The 20813-nt window shown below is 41.8% G+C and overlaps 1 protein-coding gene across 1 annotated transcript; it reads right to left on the reverse strand.

Moving 5' to 3' along the window:
• Positions 1 to 7720: 7720 nt before the first annotated feature.
• On the reverse strand, positions 7721 to 14513 carry TFPI2 (tissue factor pathway inhibitor 2). Its single transcript, XM_063303640.1, has 5 exons — positions 14352 to 14513; positions 13282 to 13461; positions 11310 to 11489; positions 9048 to 9221; positions 7721 to 8213 (listed from the first exon to the last, which is right to left on the reverse strand). The coding sequence occupies exons 1-5, from the start codon at positions 14431 to 14433 to the stop codon at positions 8191 to 8193; spliced, it is 639 nt and encodes a 212-aa protein (XP_063159710.1). The 5' UTR covers positions 14434 to 14513; the 3' UTR covers positions 7721 to 8190.
• Positions 14514 to 20813: the final 6300 nt, after the last annotated feature.

Consider the following 20813-nt stretch of genomic DNA (forward strand, 5'->3'; position numbering starts at 1 on the left):
TTAGATCTTCCCACTTGGACCTCATTTTTACTGCTATTTTATAGTTATTTATTAATGCTTTTATTATATATATAATTAGTATATTTGTATATATTGTATTGTTTTTATATTTGTTGTTTTAATTGACTACTTTTGTTGTAAACCACCCAGAGTCCCTCTGGGGGAAGGAGATGGGTGGTGACAAATTTGATAAATAAATAAATAAAAATAAAAATAAATCCAAGCAACTTTATCCAACAGATGCCTATAATAATCCTCACAGCAGCCCTGTAAATGTTCTCCTGGACCCTTCTTACCCAGGAGGGCTTGGATCACCTTAAAGAGGGCCACTGACCTGCTCTCTGCAGATGCAATTAGGGCAGAAAAATAATTATGTTTTGCTACCTTATCACTACAAGGTAATGGCTAAGAAAGGCTCTTAGCTGTGCTCAATCAGATTCACTTTTGTCTTCCTTCAGCAATGTTCTGGAGTCTCTTGTGCTGCTTTATCTCCTTGAGTTCCTCTGAAATCCAGAGGTTCTCCAGAATCCCCATACATAGAATGTCCACACAGGTGCGAATCAAAGCAAGGCCATTGTCATCTTTTCATTCCTAGTGGCAAGTAATGCCTCAATCAAACTATATATTAGGTATGTTCACTGTCTTGAGTTATTTATAAAAATAATAAAGGTGGGATAGAAAATAAATAAATAAATAAATAAATATAGCAGAACTTATCCAAGGAACTTACAACAAGTGGTAGGTCAGTTCTCCACTCAGTAGTTGTCCCTTTCACCAGATAAAACAACTCTATATATGTACTTGTTCCTTTAAATGATTAACATGAAAAGTGCATCATAATCGATTGTTCCATTGTAAGATTACCAAAATCTTGTTGAATATGAATAAATTAATAAATGCATGCTAAATGCCTTCTGTAAGATTAAGTGGCAGTGTCTTTTTCTTTTCTGGCAGGGATTTCATAACCATTTTTTAGTATTTCTGGTGATGCCACTTTTTAAGCAGTTGGTTTATGATTAGCATTCTGTATTGTAAGGATAATCAAATTTTGGGGCCAGTGCGCACATTTGGAATGTTGAGCACATGTTACGGGCACTTCATAAAATGGTTGCCATGATGGGTGTGGCCACACACATGGAGTAAGGTAGGCAAAACTATGTTTTGCTGCCATTCACATTTTTATTTTCTAAGAACCTGCCATCTACCTGAGGACCAGAGGCATTGTCAAGCCGCAGGGAGGAGCACCTGGTTGATCCTGGCTGGGCTCAGAAGCTAAACAGGATCAGGTTAGGATATGGATGGGGGAACCAACAGTCCCTGCGAAGTCCAAAAAAGGAATTCCAGGTCATTACTTCTGGCCTACACTATATAACTATCTCCAAAGTAAGAGGAACTAAAGACAAAAAGACTGTGCTGTAGCTGAACACTATAAAAATCATCCTTGAAAACACAGTCTTGGAGCCTATGCCCTAGGCTGAAGTGCCTGCAGGGGATAATCCTTTTAAGGAGGTTGGACTTGATGACTTCCAAGAGCAATTCCAACCCTGTGATTCCATGAAATACAGGTAGTCCTCGCTTACTGACTGCCTTGCTCAGCGACTGTTTGAAGTTACAATAAAATATAACATTGTGACCAATTCTCACATTTACGACCGTTGCAGCATCCCACAGTCACATGATCACCATTTGCATGCTTCACAACCAGCACGCATTTATGACTGATCCAGTATCCCTCGATCATGGGGTTGCTGTTCACATACTTCTCAGCTGGCTTGCGACAAGCAGAGTTCATACAGAAGGCAGAAGTAAAATTGAAAGTTGTGATCACGTGATTTTTCGTTTAGCAACTTCACCGCTTCACTTAATGACTGAAGGGGAAATAAGCCCATCATGGTCATGTATGTGATTTTCCACTTAACAACTGCGGTGCTTAGCAACTGCTTTGCCAGTCCCAATTGTGGTCATTAAGTGAGGACTACCTGTAAAAGTTATGCTTGAGGCTGGTTGCTTTAGCATAGTAGCTTCACATTTCTTACTTAAAAGGACTTAAAAAAAATAAAATTAGGTAGAAGAAGGATTTTGTAGGTGCCAAGGAAATGTGTTGGCAGGCCCACTGCTGCCACACTGTGTTGTACTGGGGTCTTTGACTCTACTGGAATGGTCTACCAGGCATAAAGTCATTATGATCCCATTTGTAACTTTCTCAAAACCAAAAGATACTGCAGAATGCAGCGGCTGAATAACAACACCTGTTAAAGAAACCTATCAGCTGCCTAAAAGAAGTATGCTAGTCATTTTTGTTGTTAGAAATGAAATTAACACAAACAGTCAGATTTATTAGCATCATAACTAACTCATATTTCTGGTTAATAACCAGCTTCACACTCCTTATAAAAATTGAGTCTGTAGACTTGGGATTTGCCTTTTCTTCTAGTTTTAATTAGTTTCTCCATTCGCTTAGGAATGTCTTAAGCTGATCAAGGAAAAAAATACTGACAACTGCAACATTTTTAAAAACCCAAGATGTTTCCTGCCTCAAGTGTGCATTCGTTAATTTCTCAAAATAAAACAATTTCTGTACAATACAGAAAAATGACATTTAAGCGAATCCATTCTGTTTACACTAACATGTTACAAAGCCCCGAATAAATGAAAGCTAAGAATCTTTGTCAGCCAAAAGAGGCTTCAAGCATTTTCCACAGGCTGATCAGGTTCCTATTTTGCTTAGCTATGGTTAATTAAGTAAAATACAGTGACTGGTTTCACTCAACGTGCTAAGTCCACATCAGACATATCATCAGATGGCTTAGCGTGATGAATGAACCCCACTGCTATCTCTCCCCAGTTCTGTTTACAAGCCAGAGGTAGCGATGTTTTCTCTTCCAGCCCTAATTAGACAGGAAGCAAGGGAAGCTGCCTGTCATGGTTATAGTGATAGTAACTCTGGGCGCAGGCAGAATCATTTCTTGCTGCCCAAGTCTTTTAATTAACGCGCAAATGAACTTTAGGAAGAATCAGGGCTGTATCCCTAGAGGTCTTGTGGAATGCACCAGAGGCTAAAGGTGCATAAGGCAAGTTAGAGATGGGTGTGGTTGGTGCTAGAACAAAAAAAAGTGTTGTTTTTATTTCTTTGGTTTATCATCTGACCTTTGTTCTAGGACCTCAAGGGTACAGCATCTCTCTTCATTTTACCCTCATAATGAGCCTACATGTCAGCCATTCGAGGTAGTCAAGACAAGAAGCACAAACCATGAATACTAACACTACCTTTATTGTAAGGTTATAGTAACAGGATCTTGCAAGTCTGAAAGGCTTTCTCCCCTCCCTTGCTGTTACTTTCCAGAAAACTAGGAAGGGTTCCTTCTGAAATGCTTTCCACGTCCCTTTTGTTTCTGTGGGCTGAGACACCTTTTGCATGACAGTTGCTCTTCCTCCTGTCTCCCATTCCCACATACTATTACACTACGGGGTAGTTTGTAATGAGAATTATTAGTCCAAATTTACCTATTGAGGCCTATGATTAGATGGTGAGTTCAACTTGGGTCTCCCTGGGCCTTTCCAACTCCTGAGTTACTACACCTCATTGGCTTTCTTAAAACACACCAAATGTTTCCTCTCCTCATCCCTTAACCCCTCTCTTCTATCTTTATTCAGTTTGAATGCTACTTAATTTTATTTTTGAAAATGTTTTTATATGTTCAATTTATAAGCCACTTCATTTGCCCCACACAACTCTAGGGGGCAGGCAACATTTTATTTATTTATTTATTTATTTATTAATCAATCAATCAAATTTCTCTGCCGCCCATCTCGTACACGACTCTGGGCGGCTTAGAAATAATAAATAGCAGGTAATAAAAACCATACAATATAAAATCAATACAATATAAATATACTTAAATACCAATAAAAATATAAAGATACCAGATATAAAATAAAATTCAAGATGGGGAATCGGGTTTTATAGTTGGCATGATCACAGTACCAGCCAGCCCCAAGAATGGCTATCCCCGCTCCCATCCCAAGCGAGGTGGCATAGCCATGTTTTCACCCCCTTCTGGAAGGCTGGGAGAGCAGGGGCCTGTCTTACCCCCAGGTGTAAGTTGTTCCACAGGGCAGGGGCCACAGCAGAGAAGGCCCTCCTCCTGGACTTAGCCAATCAGCAATCCCTCACGGACAGGGTTCGTAGCATGCCCTCTCTGCCTGACCGGGTGGGACGGGTCAATGTGATAGGGGTGAGGCGGGCCCCATCAACTTGTTCCTAAACAAGTATAAAAATAATTAACAAAAACCAATATATATTACTGTTGTCAAGGAAGAAACCCCAAGAATTATTAGATTATCAAATTCCATATCAGCAAAGTCACAAATTGCCCTGTCCCAGGACTTGCTGAAAAGCCACTTTTGAAGGGATTTCCTAAATGGCAACATGGTCGGGGCCATTGAGCTTTGGGATTATTCTATCCCATTCTATCCCAGCCACAAAAAAGGCATGTCTGCAAGGTCCAATGAGACACCATGATTTTAATAATGGGACCTGGAGCATGCCTGCTCTGCTAGATATGATAGGACAGGGAGACATAATTGGAGAGCCAGGCCTGCGAATAACCAGCTCCTGAGCAAGAAGAGCTTTATAGATGACGAGCCTGACCTTGAATTCCACCTGGAAGCTGACTGGCAACTAGTGCAGCTCATGGAGCAGAGGTGTTACTTGAGTGAACTATGGAGCACTCATAGGGCCTCATTCTGGACCAGCTGTAGCTTACCAGTTGTCTTCAAAGGTGGCTCTATGTATAGCGCATTGCAATAGTTCAGCCATTAACAATATAATGAACAATAGTTCAACTATGGCATAGCTGACCATCAGTGGGGCCTCCCAGTCCAGGAAAGGGTATCATTAGCACACAAGATGGATGTCTGCCAAGGGCTACCTATTCTTCAAGCAAGATTTGTAAGTCAAGCGGGACCCCCAACTCACACACCAGTTTTGTCCAGGAAAGTGCAACTCCATCAAGAGCTAAAGTTGGAAGGTCCCCAGAAACGGAGGTCCCATGAATCTACACCCACCCAGTCTTTCTGGTTTGAGCCTGAGCCTATCCAGCCAGTCCTAGCAGCCTCCAGACACTGGATAGTCTCAACATCACTTGGTCGATCAGAGATCAAGATCTACAACCATGTATTATCTGCATATGATGATACCTGATACCATGCCAGCAGATAAACTTGCTCATCCGCCTCATGCAGATGTTAAATAGGAGCCCAAAGAAACCCCATGGGCCTTGGGCTTGATTTCTCCCCCTCTACCAACTCCAACTGGAACCAACCTTAAAAGAAAGACAACCATTGTCACAGTGTGATGGGGTTCTTTTTTGAATTGGAGGTGTATTGTTTTGCAAGGGTGGCCATTGACACAAAGAAACAAGACAGTGGAGGCATTTTTGCTTTTTTTACCATATACAGTGAAGTTATTCACAGCAGGTATTTACAACAGATATATACAACACAATACTGGTGTTCACCTGGTATCAGGTTTCCTCCAAAGTCTCCCTCCCAGAGACTATCCTCCTCTAGCTCTCCGGCTTCTTCCTCCTTTCTGTCTCCCTCCCCCATTTCTGGGCTTGACAAGAGAGAGTGAAAAGAAATGGGCTGGAATTCACTATAGTGAGCTCAGTGTGGCTTGACTTTCTCCTGAAACTGCTCAGCCAAACACCTACTGCTTTTCTGTTGAGGGAAAAACCACTCTTGGGGTCTTCTGCCCAGTTGTTCCCCAGAGACCAGGGCTTTGCCACCAACAGCTGATCCCCTCCTTTCCCTCTGGGGTCTTGGGTGGAACTCTCATCCCACTGGGTCATTTCCGTTCCTCCAGGGAAGCCACCCATGGACCTTTCTTCTCCCTTCCCAACTAGGAACTGGCAACTGCTCTGCACACTTAACTTCTCTCTCCAACCTTTCTCTTCAGCCATTCTGTTCATTCCATGCACAGACTTTTTCTCCTTCTCCCTCTCTACAATTTTTAGGTTAGATTGGCAGCATGTCACCCGGCATCTGAGGAGGTGGATGTCCTCCCACACCTCTTTATACCCAACATCTTTATACCAGGCTGGGCCAATGGGACTGCTGTCTCATCTCACCATACAGTCATGACTAGCAGTTTGATCAGCTCATCAGGCCTCACGACAGCACAGCTGCCTTTCAAGGCTAGGAATGAGCTGCTGCTTCTCCTTTTATTCCTCCAATGCCAGCAGAACAGCAGTCATGCCAGCCCACTAAAACTCACATGCTACAAGCATTGCAGTGCATAATCAACAGCAACTGAAGAAGGGCTACAAAAAAGGGGAAAGGGAGCTATAGATTAGGTACTGTGCCTTCAGTGGAGATATAATGAATTAAAACTGGATCTTCTACAAGCTTTGTTCCCTGCCAATAAACATGTTCAGAAAGCCCAGGATGTCCATGTAATATCCTATAATAATAAACATTTTTTAATTACCAAGAGTGCAATTGACAGAGAAAATTCCTTGTGTACAAGAGCATTTGGTAGACACATTTATAGGTGTTGATTTCTTTTACATGGCTGGTTGCCAAGGTTTCCCATTCTCAGCAGATCAACTTGGTAAAGAACCCAGTTCAAAAGGGTGAGTTTTGTTATCACAATAGTAATTTGCTACATTTGAGAAAAGATCATTTATTTATTGATCAAATTTATATGCCATCCATCTCACTATATAAGTGGCTCTGAGCAGCTTACAAGTAAAAAAAGACCATAAAAATCCTTACAAAAATATACAAAGTTAAAAAAGACGGAGAGAACATCCTCAAGCCACCAACCAGCCCCAGGGCTGCATACCACTATGGGATCCCCATGCTACTTGGCACAGCCAGGTCCTCACGTTCTTCTGGGAGGCCAGAAGGGGGACCAACCTCACCTCCAGGGGGCAAGATATTCCAAAGGGCAGGGGCAACGGCAGGAAAGACTCTTCTCCTAGACCCTGCAAGTCAGAATTCTTTAATCTACTGGGTCCGTAACATGCCTTCCCTGCTGGACCGGGTGGGACAGGTTGGTGTGATTGGGATGAACGGTTCCTCAGGTAACTTGGGCCCATGCCATGAAGGGCTTTAAAGGTCATAACCAACACCTTGAATTGGACCCAGAAGCAAACTGGCACCAAATGCAGCTCACTCAGCAGAGGAATTACATGCACAGCCCTGGAGGCACCCATTACTGCCTGTGCCACTGCATTCTGCACAGCTGCTACTTTTCAAAGGTAGCCCCATGTACAGTGCATTGCAGTAGTCCATGCAGGAGATGACCAGGGCATTAGTGACTGAGAGAAGGGCTTCCTGATCCAGGAAAGGACACAACTGGTGCACAGCAGAGTTGAGCAAAGGCCCTCCTAGCCATGACTGCCACCTGCTCCTTGAGCAGGTGTTGTGAATCCAGGAGGACCCCCAGATTATGCACAGGGTCTGTCTGGGGCAGTGCGACCCCATCTAGGACCAAAGATGGTAAACCCCCAGATACAGAGGAGCCCTGCACCCACAGCCACTCCATCTTACTAGGATTTAATTGAAGCCTGTTGTTCCCCATACAGAACCCCACAGCCTCCAAGCACTCTGAAAGAACATCCACAGCATCACTTAGGTCACCTGGGATGCAGATGTACAGTTGGGTATCATCCGCATACTGATGATAACTCACCTCCACAAAGCAGGGGCCGGAGGCTGGACCTCTCAACCACTTCAACACTGACTGGGACCAGCCTTGGAGGAAGGAGGTGAACCAGCACAAAACTGTGCCCCCCAACTCCTGGAGCCAACCCAAAAGGATACCATGGTCAATGGTATCAAAGGCCACAGAGAGGTCAAGAAGAGCCAAGATGGATGCACTACCCCCATCCCGCTCTTGCCAGAGATCATCTAAAGGTGCAACCCAGTTGCCAAGGTTTCTCATTCTCAGCAAAGCACCTTGGGTACAAAGAACCCAATTCAAAAGGGCGAGTTTTGTTAACACAACAGTAATTTGCTACATTTGAGAAAAGATCATAGTATGTTTCTGTATACAATGAAAGTAATAAATTATAGCTTCCAGTAAATTGAAATAGTTCATATAGTTCAGACTCTCAGATTTAGGAAACTATGTGGCATTCATTGGCTGGAGAGATTTTCTGTATACATCCATTTTCTTTGGTCTCACAAAATTTGCTTCCTTGTCCCTATTAAGAATAAAACAGAGATTGAGTCACTTTCATGGATCAGTTCATAACATTCATTTAGATGTTAAGATGTTGGGCCCAACTTCTCTGAGGGATCATAAGCAATTGGGGATGATTTGCATATCTAGGGAAGCTTACCCATGTAAAGCAGGATCACTATTAAAACTCACTCCCATTCTGCCCGGCAAGCCAAGATCTGGCTTGGGCAAGCAAAACCCAGAGCAAATTCTGATAGGGCTCCCACTTCGCACATTTCTCACTGCAGCCACAAATGTCAGTGTTTAAAAGCATTTGCATCACCCCTTTTCTCCTCCAAATTATTCTCAAAATAACTCTTATATCATCACAGTAATCCTGTAATGTTAGTGAGGCTTAGCAGAAATTCAAGTCTGGCATTCTCCCATGCAAACCACTAAACCAAACAAATATTTTCTTGCTGTCGAATTTCAACGTAACCTTTTATAATTCAGCTGCACTACAATTCTTCATATCCTACCCCTGTCCAGCTGCCTGCTGCTTTCTTTCAATAACCCTTATCTTCTTTAATAGTCCCAACATCCAATGTGGGGGATTGGATGAGCAACACAGGTACTGAAGAACCAGATTTCACCCTTGCCTGCCAGTGGCCAAAGCCTATACATCACCTGCAATATAGTAAAATCATTTCCAGTGTAGGAATAATAGAGTTACAAATGGGCATGTGTGATTTAAGATACCAAGGGCTATCCAGGTTTACCAGTATGGAGCTAATTCATGAACATTCATAGAAAAGCTAACATTCTGTTTGCTGGTTCTCCCCTGGCCCTCCCCCAAAGCAAGAGGAAAGTAGCCTACTTCTCTTGCAGATCCTGAGACAGGATTTTTCTGTGGTAAAGTTGTTATTGTTCCCACCACAGCCAGTGTAGCTGAACTTCTCACATGTTTTTGTCTTAGAGTTGTAATAAAAGCGAGAGACTGAAGCTGAACACGATCCTTCCTCTTTCGGACTATAACAAAATGAAGGGGCAGCTTTAAAAAGGAAAGGAAAAAAGCATTAGTATATGACATGTTTTCAAAGAGCAAAATGCAGGATTCTAACAACAACAAAGCCCATTTTGGATGTGGGCAGTATTTTTTACAATAGCACAGTCTATTTTTGCTAACTAACTAATCATAGGCACATGTGGGATATGTTTGTCTAAATCTGCAAGATGTTGACTGAAGCTTCACAACTGAAGCCCTTGGAATTTGCTTGTGACATTTCCGTGCGACAGAATGGAAGGAGCTTCTATTGCAACAGCGCACCTGCCAAAAGGTGGGTACATGAAGTACAGCTAAGTATCTAATTCCAGTCACTCTCCCTTATTGTGTCCTTCAAGCTAAATGCAACACATGCAATTCCTCCAATTATTTCATCTTCATTCTGGAAAAAGCTGTAGTTATGAAACTTTTTTAAAAACAGAATTGCAGGATCTTTCTTGGGAGGAGGAAATAGTTGGAATTCCTATTCTTCCAGATGGTTTATGTATATGGAAAGACACTTCTGATGTATCTTCAAATAGTAAAAGGTAAGCTTAATACAGCTCGCTTGCTAGAAACATCTGAAAATGTGAGGGAGAAAAATACTTCTAGTGATAAAAAGTCAGCTGTGCAAGCATTCAGAAGAAGTGATTCACAAAGCACGTCAATGTGACCAAAACATGCCTCACAGGGCTGTTAAAGAAGCCATGATCTTTGCAAGGCTTGTATAAACGTTTTATAACTTGTATTGTTTGTTTGCATGCACATGTACACAGACACACTTTCTCTGGCACTGCCAGAAAAGCAAACCAAATGCAAGGCTGGGCATCTGTGCACATACTCATAGAGGTAAGTTTGAAGCAGCCATTAGCCCTGCAAAGGATGTGGCTAATTTAATACTCTGAAGATATGTTTTCTTTGCATTAACATATTTGTGAAACATCTCTTTCCAATGCTTCGCTTATCTCTTGTGAAAAGCCCTAAGTTTATCTTAGAAACCAGTATGCCGGACTTAAAATTTAAAAAATCGAAGTTACATTTGGAGGGAAGGGGATTTCTACGAACAGCTAAAAAGATAGCCTGAATTGGCCTTTCAGAATGTAGGCTTCAAGTTCATTTAGCACCTGTAGTATGGGCCAAAACAGCTTAGGATAAGACTAGAAGCAGCAAGAAGTTGGTTACGTTCTTAGAGATGGAGGTCGCCAATAGCACAGTAATATAACCCTTTATTTCAAGAAAATAGATTATTGCCCTCAAAATTTCCAGGGGCAAAAATAAGGAACAATGTTTTCAAAAGGCAATGAATGGATGGGACAGACTTATTTAAATTTTTTGTAATAGGTGACCCTGACAGCATCAGCAGATCTACAGTGGAAGTGGGAATGGAAATATTCCTTCCCTCTTATGAAAGCCACTTCCATTTGCAAAGGTGTGGACAAGTGATGTTTCAGATCTTCCCCATCCAAACTCCAAAAGTGTGGGGTTAAAGCATAAGGAACCCTAGTTGAGAGAAGAAATCATTTTGTTTATCTCATTCTCAAAACGTGTAAGCCAGGATTTATTTGAGGTAACTGTCAGGAACCAGGCCAAGAACCACTCTGAGCCGATATCTCCAACTCTAGTTCTTTATTGTTCTTACCACAGAGACAGAATCTTGCCAGACTAAAGCTACTCAACTAACCTAATGGGAAATAACCTAGAAGGGCTCTAGAGCAGAGCTACCTTGAACCTCTTAACCTTCCCAGCAACAATGTCTGCTGAGAAGCCTCTTATCTGTCTGGAATGCGTTCTCCCCCTGGGAACCAGCACCAGCACCAGAATCCACCACAGTAACAGAAGAAAGGGCTAAATCTAGAAAAGAGGCTCTCCAGAGGTATACATTGCATTACCTATGGCAATGTTCAAAATATTAACAGAGGATAAAGGAAACAATAAACCTGTATCATCTTATTTATTACAGAAACCTTTAGAATGATCAGAGTAAGCCAGTTCTGATGTGGCCACATACAGAGGTAAAGTTAAAGGAAGGAGCTCAGCTTTCTGGCTCTTCTTACACTTTCTAGATTGTTGTCTGCCTAGTAATAAAACGTTAATTACTTCTCCTCGGCAAACAGAAGTCCATGCAGGAGGCTGCATTATCAAATCGGTTTTCGTTTCCGAAACATCCTCCATAATAAAACTTCTCACATCTCATCGATCTGAGGTTGAAGAAATATCTTGCAATGTAACCTCGGCATATTCCTGGGTCAGCTTCCAGCCTGCATATTTTTGGCACTTCTAAGATAAAAACAAACCAAAGGCAGCCATTGAACATTAGACCATTGCTATGAGCTTTTCTGTCTGTGGTAGAGAGCATAACTAGTCACTTAGGAGACCCAATGGACATCAGTGTGCAATTAGTCACTAGTCATTGCAACTTGTTGCTTCCTTAACACTTCCTTCATATCAGTTGGAACAATTTGGGCATAAAATTTTAGAAATAAAATAACATGTTGGTTGGCCTCCAAATCATCCCCAACAGACAGTTGTCCAGATCTCCATGGAAGAACAGCCCCCTCAGCCCTCTGAATAACTGATGGAATGTGAGAGTGACCTTGAAAGACCGGGGGGGGGGGGGAGAGATGCCACCCAGGGGACAATCAGACAAAAAAGAAAGGAACCCACAACAGAGTAACAGCCACAGAAAGAAACTTAGGAAGGACCTGCCCTAGTTACTCCCTAAGTAAATAGGGAGGGCAGGAGATATGTACTTTGAGACTTGCAAGATTGATGTCAGCCTTCCCAGGTAAACCAGATAGGAAACACAAAGAGATGAGCTAATTCTACTTTATTGTAAGGCTACATTAACAGAATCTTGCAAGTCTCAAAGTACAAATCTCATGCCCTATTTACCATCTGAGTAATTAGGGCAGGTCCTTCCTAAGTTTCTTTCTGTGGCAGTTACTCTGTTGCGGGCTCCCTTCTCTTTTATTTCATTGTTGACTCTCCCCCCTCATCTTCCAAGGTCACCCTCACATTCCATCACAATAATTGACTTGGTTACTGAACTCTGTTTTCATCAACAAGTTCCTCCTGTATTTATACTCATTAGATCTTGTCCTGCTCAGTTTGGCACTGGGGAAGTTTATGTTCTCTTGCAAGTGGCAATCTCAGATATTTAAAAAATACTACCACATCTCCATTTTGCCTCCTCTTCTCCAAGCTATGCAGAGTCATGTTTCTTTAGTCTTTCCTCACAAGGGCTGTTATTCATATCACTGACCACCTTTGTTTTCTCTTCTCTGTTTTCAGTAGAGCAAAAGCAAGTAACTTGTTTGATACAGGGATAAAACGGGAGATGGTTGGAAATGCTTTAAAAATGTATGGGGCATGGCAGTGATGGCACAGGAGGAAGGGAGTCAACATTTTCAGCTTTTTGGCAAGTTTATTCCAGTGCATATTATGCATGCTTCTGTCAGTGAGGTTGGGCGAAGATGTGGGCCCTGTCCTCTAATGGCAGTCCAGAACAGAGATATATTGCTTTTCTCTTATTGGCTGTCTTACAACTCAGTAGCCGTTGGTTGTGTTGGACTTATCAACAATAGATGCTGCAGTCCAAGAAAACTGAAGGGCACTGAAGTTGGGAAAAACTGGATTGATGCATATGGCAGACAAGCCTAGATCATACAATTGGTAGAGATTTTAGGAACTTCTACAATGGCTTAAATAATAAATAACGTACAAACAGCTCAACAAAACAGCTCAAGTCTGAATAATGTGGTCTAAGCATCTTATTAAACATATGCATGTAAACTTCATAAAAATACATTTTAACTGTTTATTCCTAATCATGTCTTCCTCAAAAGAAAGGTGCTTCATTTTAATGTAACTTAATTCTAAGAAGAAGAAAAAAATTCTAGGAGGATGCATATAAGCTTTCACACTGGACTTAGTTATTTTGTATCTACCGAACTAATACATGAGCCGATGTGAAAGATAAAAGTAACCAAAAGGAACTTTTCAGCAATAACAGTTTATCTAATTAATTTCGTGCTTCGCTTTTTGAACTGAAATTTTAACAAAAACGTACTTTTGATCCCTTTGCATGTTTCTGAACACTCTGTCAAATCTAAGAAATTGTTGTCATTCCCTTCGCAGCCCCCATATGTAAACTGCTTGCAAGTTTGCGAGTATCTATCGTAGTGCCACCTGTAATGTATGGCCCGACAGGGTCCTTTAACGGGTGGCTGCAAACAGATATCTTTACTCCCTGCCAGAAAAAGAGAGAAATTAATGAGACAAGCAACTTTGGTACAAATCTCAGGTACAGAGAACAAAAAGAAAGAAAAACTTATGTGCTTTAAAAAATTCATACATTGCAAACACTTCATCAACAGCACAACTAGGTTTCAAGAAATATCAAATAATAAAATTTTAAAGATACTATCCCCCAACCTTGAGAGAGAGAGAGAGAGAAGGTATTTAGACTTCCCTATCCCAGCCTTTGCACCTGGTTTCAAAACATTTCTGGAAGAAAATATGTCCCATTCACTGATTAATTTCCCAGGCTTAACATATCTAAACATATTCTGCTTTGGTGAATGGAATGAGTTAAGTGACATGCCAGGATGAGAGCTAATCCTTATGCACATACATAATCTTGCCTCCAACAACCAACAAAAAATTAGTTAATAGACTCAGCAGAACACTGGTGTGGTGGAGAAAAAAAAAACTAGAAAAAAAGAGTTCCTTATTGTCCTATAGGGCCCGAACAGGCTGAGTAGTCATTAAATGCTGCTGAGTATCCGAATAAAGTATCCTAACACAGGAATGCTTCAAGATCCAACAGTTTTTCATTTTAAACCACCCCTCGCACATTAGGGCCACGCTGGTTCCCTCCTGAAGCCTATTTTGAGGGGAGCTCCTCGCAGCGCGAGCACTCGACGGGGGCGAATCCCTCCCCGGCGACCGGCCTCACCCAATCTAAGCTCCAGCGCCGACAGCCAGAGGCGAGGCGGAGGGCCACGTGCAGCGGCTTGGCGAAGCGGCATTTAAGTTTAGTTCAGATTCGCGGGGCAGAGCGAAACCCAACCCGAGCACAGTGACCTCCTTTTCCCGCTCCTTTCAAGAAAGGGAACCCGGCTCCCCAACACTGATTACCTGTCAGCGGTGTCTCCTGGGCACACGCCCTCTCCAGGAGCAGCAGGAGCGAGCCCAGCAAGAAGACGCAAGAGCTAGCCATGGTTTGGACCCGAGGGCGACGAAGACACCCGCCAGAGAGCCCCAAACGGCGTGTGTTCTCTTCAGAGCCCTCGCGCGCCTTTTTATTGGTGCCGAACCTCTTCTCCCTCCGCCTCCTCCTGGCCGGGCGCCTTTCCCAAGCTCAGCCCGGGAATAGGTGGGCAGAGGCCGGGTGATTCATGCTGTACCAGGCAAACCTCTCTCGGGGGCGGAGATGGGATCGAATTGACCGCCCGCCAGTGGCCTTCTTGACGCTTCCCGAGGTGGTCCCCACCCCAGCGGAGTAATGTTTGGAAAGAGAGGGATGGGACAGGCTCGACGACTTAATTAGGAAGCCAGTGAGATAGAGGGGGAGAGAAGAGAAGCCCCGCGAGAAGAGTCATGAGTGAAATGAGATGTTGAATAAAGCCGGGAAACCAGAGGCTGAAATGGGGGAAGGAGGAGTGGTAGGTCCAAAGACTAACTTGGGAATTGGTATCCACTTGAGATCGGTCCAAGAATTTGCTTTCCACCTGGCTGAATATTTGTCCACCTAATCAAGATGCTGCTAACCTAGGGCCCATCCCCCATCACAAACCAGAATGGGCTTGCCTGGATCCAGAAGCTAAGCAACCTTGACCTGGATGGGAGTACTTGGACGGGAGACCAAGACTGGAGGCCAGACTGGGAAGTTGAAAAAACATCTCAGAAGAAGGTGATGCAAATCACTGCCATCCAGCGGCCAAGAAACAACATGAGCCAACCGTGAAATCTCTAGGAGTCTAGTTCAGCTTAAAAGAGACTTGTCCTTTTTAGAACCCCCCCAAATACCCAACCATTGGTTACAATGATGAAGCTAATGGGAAACTAAAATTGGGGTGGGGTGGGTTGCTATGAAAGGTGTTTTCCTACAACCAACCTGGTATTCCAGGTTTTTGGACTGTAATGTCCTCTGGTCAAAATGAGCATGACCATGATGACTTGGGATGATGGGAATTATAGTTCTCCAAATATTTTGGAGAACTTCAATTCAGGGAAAGTTATGTTACCTCTTCCTTTACTGGGTAGCTCCAGAAACTTAGGAAGTGATCGACCATTGAGATGCAGCCTTTTGAACAGAAATATCACAACTCTTTTGAGGTATTTCATGGCCTTTTTAAAAGTTGCTACGCCCATGTGCAAGTATATATAAGCTTTTGTTTATATACTAGTTGAGTATAACAATTCTTGGCATTGGATGAAATGGTTCTTGCCCACTCAGTGTAGTACCACAATAAAGTTCTTAAGATACCATAGTAAGTTTTGAAGATACAGCAATATTCCCACTTCTTTTTCCTTAAGTTTTAGCACTGCTGGAAAAGATTCAACACAATTAAACAGAGGCACTATAATCCTTTGCTGACTTTAAATCCTGCCAAGAATGTGGCAACAACCTGTGGTAATAGAACGACTCATTTCTGTTAAATATACTGAATCTTTTAAGGGACTTTCCCACTTGCATCTACCATGAAACGGACACACCCTAGCAACATACTTTTTTCTGCTATGATATTGCCTTCTACACATATCCAGCCCATGAGTGAGACAGGTTCAACTTGTCTTTGGAAGAATCTGTTGAAATAGTATTTTCCTCTAGTTTGGACACCATCAAAAGGCAGCCCCCAAACGTATAAAATCTGTTAGGCTTTGTCACCCTATTACCTTGCAGGGAGCTCAAGTGATAAACAATGTCTTCATAGAGGCAGGGCATGCATCTATTGTGAGGATAGCAAAATTCATGTTAGTATAGTTTTTACCAGTTTAGGATTAGGTGGATAGCACTTCAACTCAGCAGAGAGGAAAGGTCCTAAGACTAAAGTCCTATATAGTTTCATCCAGAAGTAATTCCATGGATTGTCTACCAGGATGCATTAATTGAGTTCATGCAGCACAATAGTTTAAATTATGATTGGCTAGTTAGTACGTGGGGCATGATCTGGGAAATGTAGGATGTTGGCTAGACTGGTAAGTTAAAAAAAAATCCTCAAAGAAGGCAATGGCAAGCCTCCACTTTCATAACACTGCCAGAAATTTTGCATGGATGTAGTTCTCGAAGAATATTTATTTTAATAAATTTATGGCTCGGGATATTGTATAAATCCAGTCCCTAAGGCAATTGGGTTGATTCAGTTAACCTTGGGTTAGAATGCTGTGTTTATTATTATGCGCTGGATCTGGTTTCACAAATTCCACTGCTATGTAGTGTGTGTGTGCCTTCAAGTCAATTTTTTTGACTCCTGGCAACTGACTGGACAAGTCCCTGCAGTTTTCTTGGCAGGGTTTTTCAGAAGTAATTTGCCATTGCCTGCTTTCTAGGGCTGAGAGAGAGGAACTGGCCCAAGGTCACCAGCTGGCTTTGTGCTTAAGGCGGAACTAGAACTCATGGTCACCTGGTTTCTAGCCTGATGTTTTAACCATTACACCAAACTGCTGCTTAGTAGTAGTAGTGATGATGATGATGATGATGATGATGATGATGATGATGATGTAGAGGCTGCCCTATTCCAGAACAACCCTGGGTGGCTTACAGTTAAAAACAGAAAAGCAGCAAAGAGAAAAACTAAAGCATCCAGACAACCACATCCCACATACCTAAAAACAAAAACAAACCACCACCGACAGGGCTCCATAAGCACAATACCCTAAAGCCTGGGAGACCAGCAAAGTTTTTAAAGACTTCCAGAACATCATTAGGGTGGGAGCTCTATGGATCTTTGGAGGGATCTCATTCCATAGGACAGGCACCACAACAGAGAAGGCATGTTTTGAGGTCCTGATAGATGGCATTGTTTGACTGAAGGGATACAAAGTGCATTGACTACAGTGTGCCCAATCTCACTGGGTGGGCAGAAACCACGGAAGCAAGATGGATCCTCAAATAACCTGGCCCTAGGCCATGAAGTTCTTTGTACTTTCATAATAAGCAGTTCCTGTTTGGAAGTTTTTGTGCCAAAAAAACAAACCAAAACACCCAGATGTCCTGTCTGATTTTAACCAGTGATTTTTTTCCCTCCTCCAATAGTTTTCATTGTCTGAATGTGTCTTACTCTGTGAATATGCTACAACCATATCAGGGTCTAGCCTGCAGATATTAGGGCTGATCTGCAAGACCAGCTTGCCCCAGTGTGATTGGGCTACTGGCCATTTCTTGAGGGCAGGAACACATGGCATCATCTTCTCCTTCACCCAGCCTACCAGGAAGACAATTTCCAACCATCTTTTTTCTGTTACGATGAAAGTAGCATTTTCTGAATTGTGCTGGCTCACCCAGCATTGTCCAGTTTGCCCACCATGCTTCATTTCATTATAGGCAAACACCTCTGCTCCAGTTGGCTACTGAGTGCTGTAGCAGGCTTGACCTGTCCTCTAGTCACTGGGTGCTGCCCACCTCAACCTTCCCTTCCTGTCCAGGTAACCAATGGAATATTGAAAAGGGTTTTTTTTTTTAAACAAGTTTATTGATGGAACACTGAAACCACAAATTTTTATTTTTCCTTAGCCGGGTGAAATTTACAAGAGTTCTGCTACTTTCCTGTTCTAATTCAAGGGGTAGCAAAAATGGTAAAATTGGTATTTTTCTGTTCTTTTCTTTACCTGTCCAGGAGGGGTAAAGAAACAGGGCAATCCACTAGTCAGGCCCTGTGATAAATTGGTATGGACAGATCATCAGGCTACCAAAGCACAGGAAGGGGCTGAAACCTGGAAAAGGATTTTTTAAAAGGCATTTCCAGCCAGTTTGGGGAAAAAGCAGTTGAAGGCTGCAGTACGGAAAAGCTCTTACTCAAGCCTCTAATTTGATACCTATTTTATGCTGCTTTTCAAGTTGTACACAAAGTTCTGATTATCTCTCCCAAGTTACAGTGACTGAGAACTCTACAGTCAGCCATTTTGAATGAAAAACCAACAAAGATGTCATATTGCAACTTGCCTTTATATGGGTTGAATATGGCCCTTAAATCTTCTCTATCAGGCCTGCATGGCCTCAGGCAAGACACCTCCAGAAATGTCTCTGCCTTCCCAAAGCATCATTTCCTTGCTTGGGAGAAGGTAGGAAAATGATTCCTACCTGCTTCTTCTTATACATGGGCTGTATTTACATGTTATCCCAATTCACAACTAGTCTACGTTTTTTTACTCACCATGTTCTATGATTCCAGTCTCTGTGGTCTGCTTATGATTCAGTGTGGGGTGTGAACTCAGAAAATTGAATAAATTGTTTCCTGTAAACATAGTCATGGAGGGATTACCTTCTTTTACTTAGAAAAGGTATCCTAGCTCTCATCTTAATTTAGGAAATGATGAGGGGAAGGATGGGCTGTGGTTTCATAGCTTTATGAAATCCTACCCCCAATGGTATTTGTACAACACACTAAACTAAAATGTGGTTGACTAGTCTGTGGCGTAGGTGCTGTGCAAACTTAAACCCACGGGTCAATTCAGCAAATTATAGTTCATTTGCATGTTGTAAATTATAGGCAATATCATCTCGATATAAGTGAGACAATCTGATTTATGTTCTCAATCCCTGGAATATTAAAACAAATATTGGCCGTAAAGAAAAAGATACATGGTTTATGCCTTATTCCAAATTCCTGCTATTTTCCTATGGAGTTTTCCACTGACCAGAGTGGCTTTTCAGTGTCCCAGGCTGAGCGGGATCTTTTTCTGCTCCCTGATCCTTTAAAGTGGAAAAGCTAGAAGCTGAGACTCTTTCCATGCAATGCAAAGCATGACTTGTATCCTAACCATGGGCACTTTCTATTTTTTCCCTTACATGTTAGTTACCAGACAAAATGCAGCCTAATTTCACTACAAGGTATTTTATAATTAGGATATAGAGGCTGTCAGAACAGTTGTTCTGGCTTTCAGTTACCTTCACAAATGGATGGGAAACTTCCATTTCAAGGTAGTATGTATGTATGTATGTATGTATTTATTTATTTATATTTCAAATTTCTGTCACTACCTATCTCCCCCAAGAGAGGACTCTCCAAGCCATTAAAAAGGAAATGCATTATTTTAAATACTGGCTTCCCTCCTGAAGAAGAAGATTTTTTTTCCCCCAGCCTGCTCAGAAGGAAACGTTCTATTTTTCCTGGTGCATCACTACTTAATTCTATTCAGTTTCACTCCTGCTCCCTTTACCTAAGTTACTGCATACACAGAGAAAGTTGCAAGGAAAGAAGACTAGGAGTAGAATTGAAACAAAGCAGTTTAGGACAATCTCAAGTGTATTTTATATTGGAATCAGAAGATGGAAAGGCTGGTTGTCTGAAAGTATAAGTAAGAGTGAATCCAAAAGAAATGTAAAAATTATGCTTGGTGTGGAGAAATTCTTTAGTAATACCTGGTCCTGGGGTTATTCAGTGCAGGTAAATACTATAGTGGGAGATTTAGAGAAGATCCAAGGAGGTTCTTTTTCACATTGCACACAAGTTATAGAATTCGTTGCCACAAATTGTAGTGAAGACTGCCAACATAGCTAAGCTTAGAAAAGAAAAACAAAATAGGCTGTTGATAGCTATTAGTCTTAGTGACTAATATTCTGTATATTTCCTACAGAATTATCAGATACAGGAGAAAATATGTAGGAGGGATGCTATCTTGTTTGTGGATTCCCCCTATACTTCTGGGTGGCCACTTGGGAAGGCAATTCCAGGCCAGATCAGTCTTAAGTCCAATCCAGCATGGCTTTTTTGGTTGTATCAAATTGTTATTTGGGGGGGGGGCTGTTGGGGAAATAATCCTGGGAATAAATAAAACATCAGTTGCAAATAAAACCATTTATTTGCTTTCCATTTTATTGTTATATGTTTTTGGAAGAATATAAGAAGTTGATGATATAAATAGAAGAACCAGATACAGGTAGTGAAATATAGATGGATAATTACAAGTTTATGATATATTTCATGTCCTTTTTTAATAAAAAACCATGTGTCCTTGTTGAACTTTAAGCTACAAGTACTTGGTTAACACAATTCAAGTCATAAAAAAAGACTACAGATAATAAACAATACATTGAATCAATTATCTAAATTATACATCAGATAAGGATATGAATTTCTAAAATCCAAATTTTGGATGTGGCATGATTCCATCTATACAACTGTAGTCCAAGAATGGTTTCCAAGTAGAATTAAATTGTACATCATTTACTTTTTAAATATGAAGTTATTCTTGACATTGAGGCATACTCCCACAATTTACGCCACCCAGAGTCTCTTTGTATGATGCCCAGAGTCGCTTATTTGTGAGATGGGTGGCTATATAAATTTGAAAAATAAATAAAATAAAATAAATAAATAAATTTAGTTAGCCATTCTTCTGAAGAGGGAATCAAAGATCTTTTCCAATAAGGCATAT

The sequence above is a fragment of the Candoia aspera genome, chromosome 4 (assembly GCF_035149785.1).
Source record: "Candoia aspera isolate rCanAsp1 chromosome 4, rCanAsp1.hap2, whole genome shotgun sequence".
NCBI lineage: Eukaryota > Metazoa > Chordata > Lepidosauria > Squamata > Boidae > Candoia > Candoia aspera.

Coding starts and splice junctions, on each gene's coding strand:
- TFPI2 (XM_063303640.1), bottom strand. CDS start 14,433: ATGGCTAGCTCTTGCGTCTTCTTGCTGGGCTCGCTCCTGCTGCTCCTG. Junction 11,490..13,281: donor AACATGCAAAGGGATCAAAA/GTACGTTTTTGT, acceptor TTTTTATCTTAG/AAGTGCCAAAAATATGCAGG. Junction 8,214..9,047: donor TCTCAGGATCTGCAAGAGAA/GTAGGCTACTTT, acceptor TATTCTTAATAG/GGACAAGGAAGCAAATTTTG.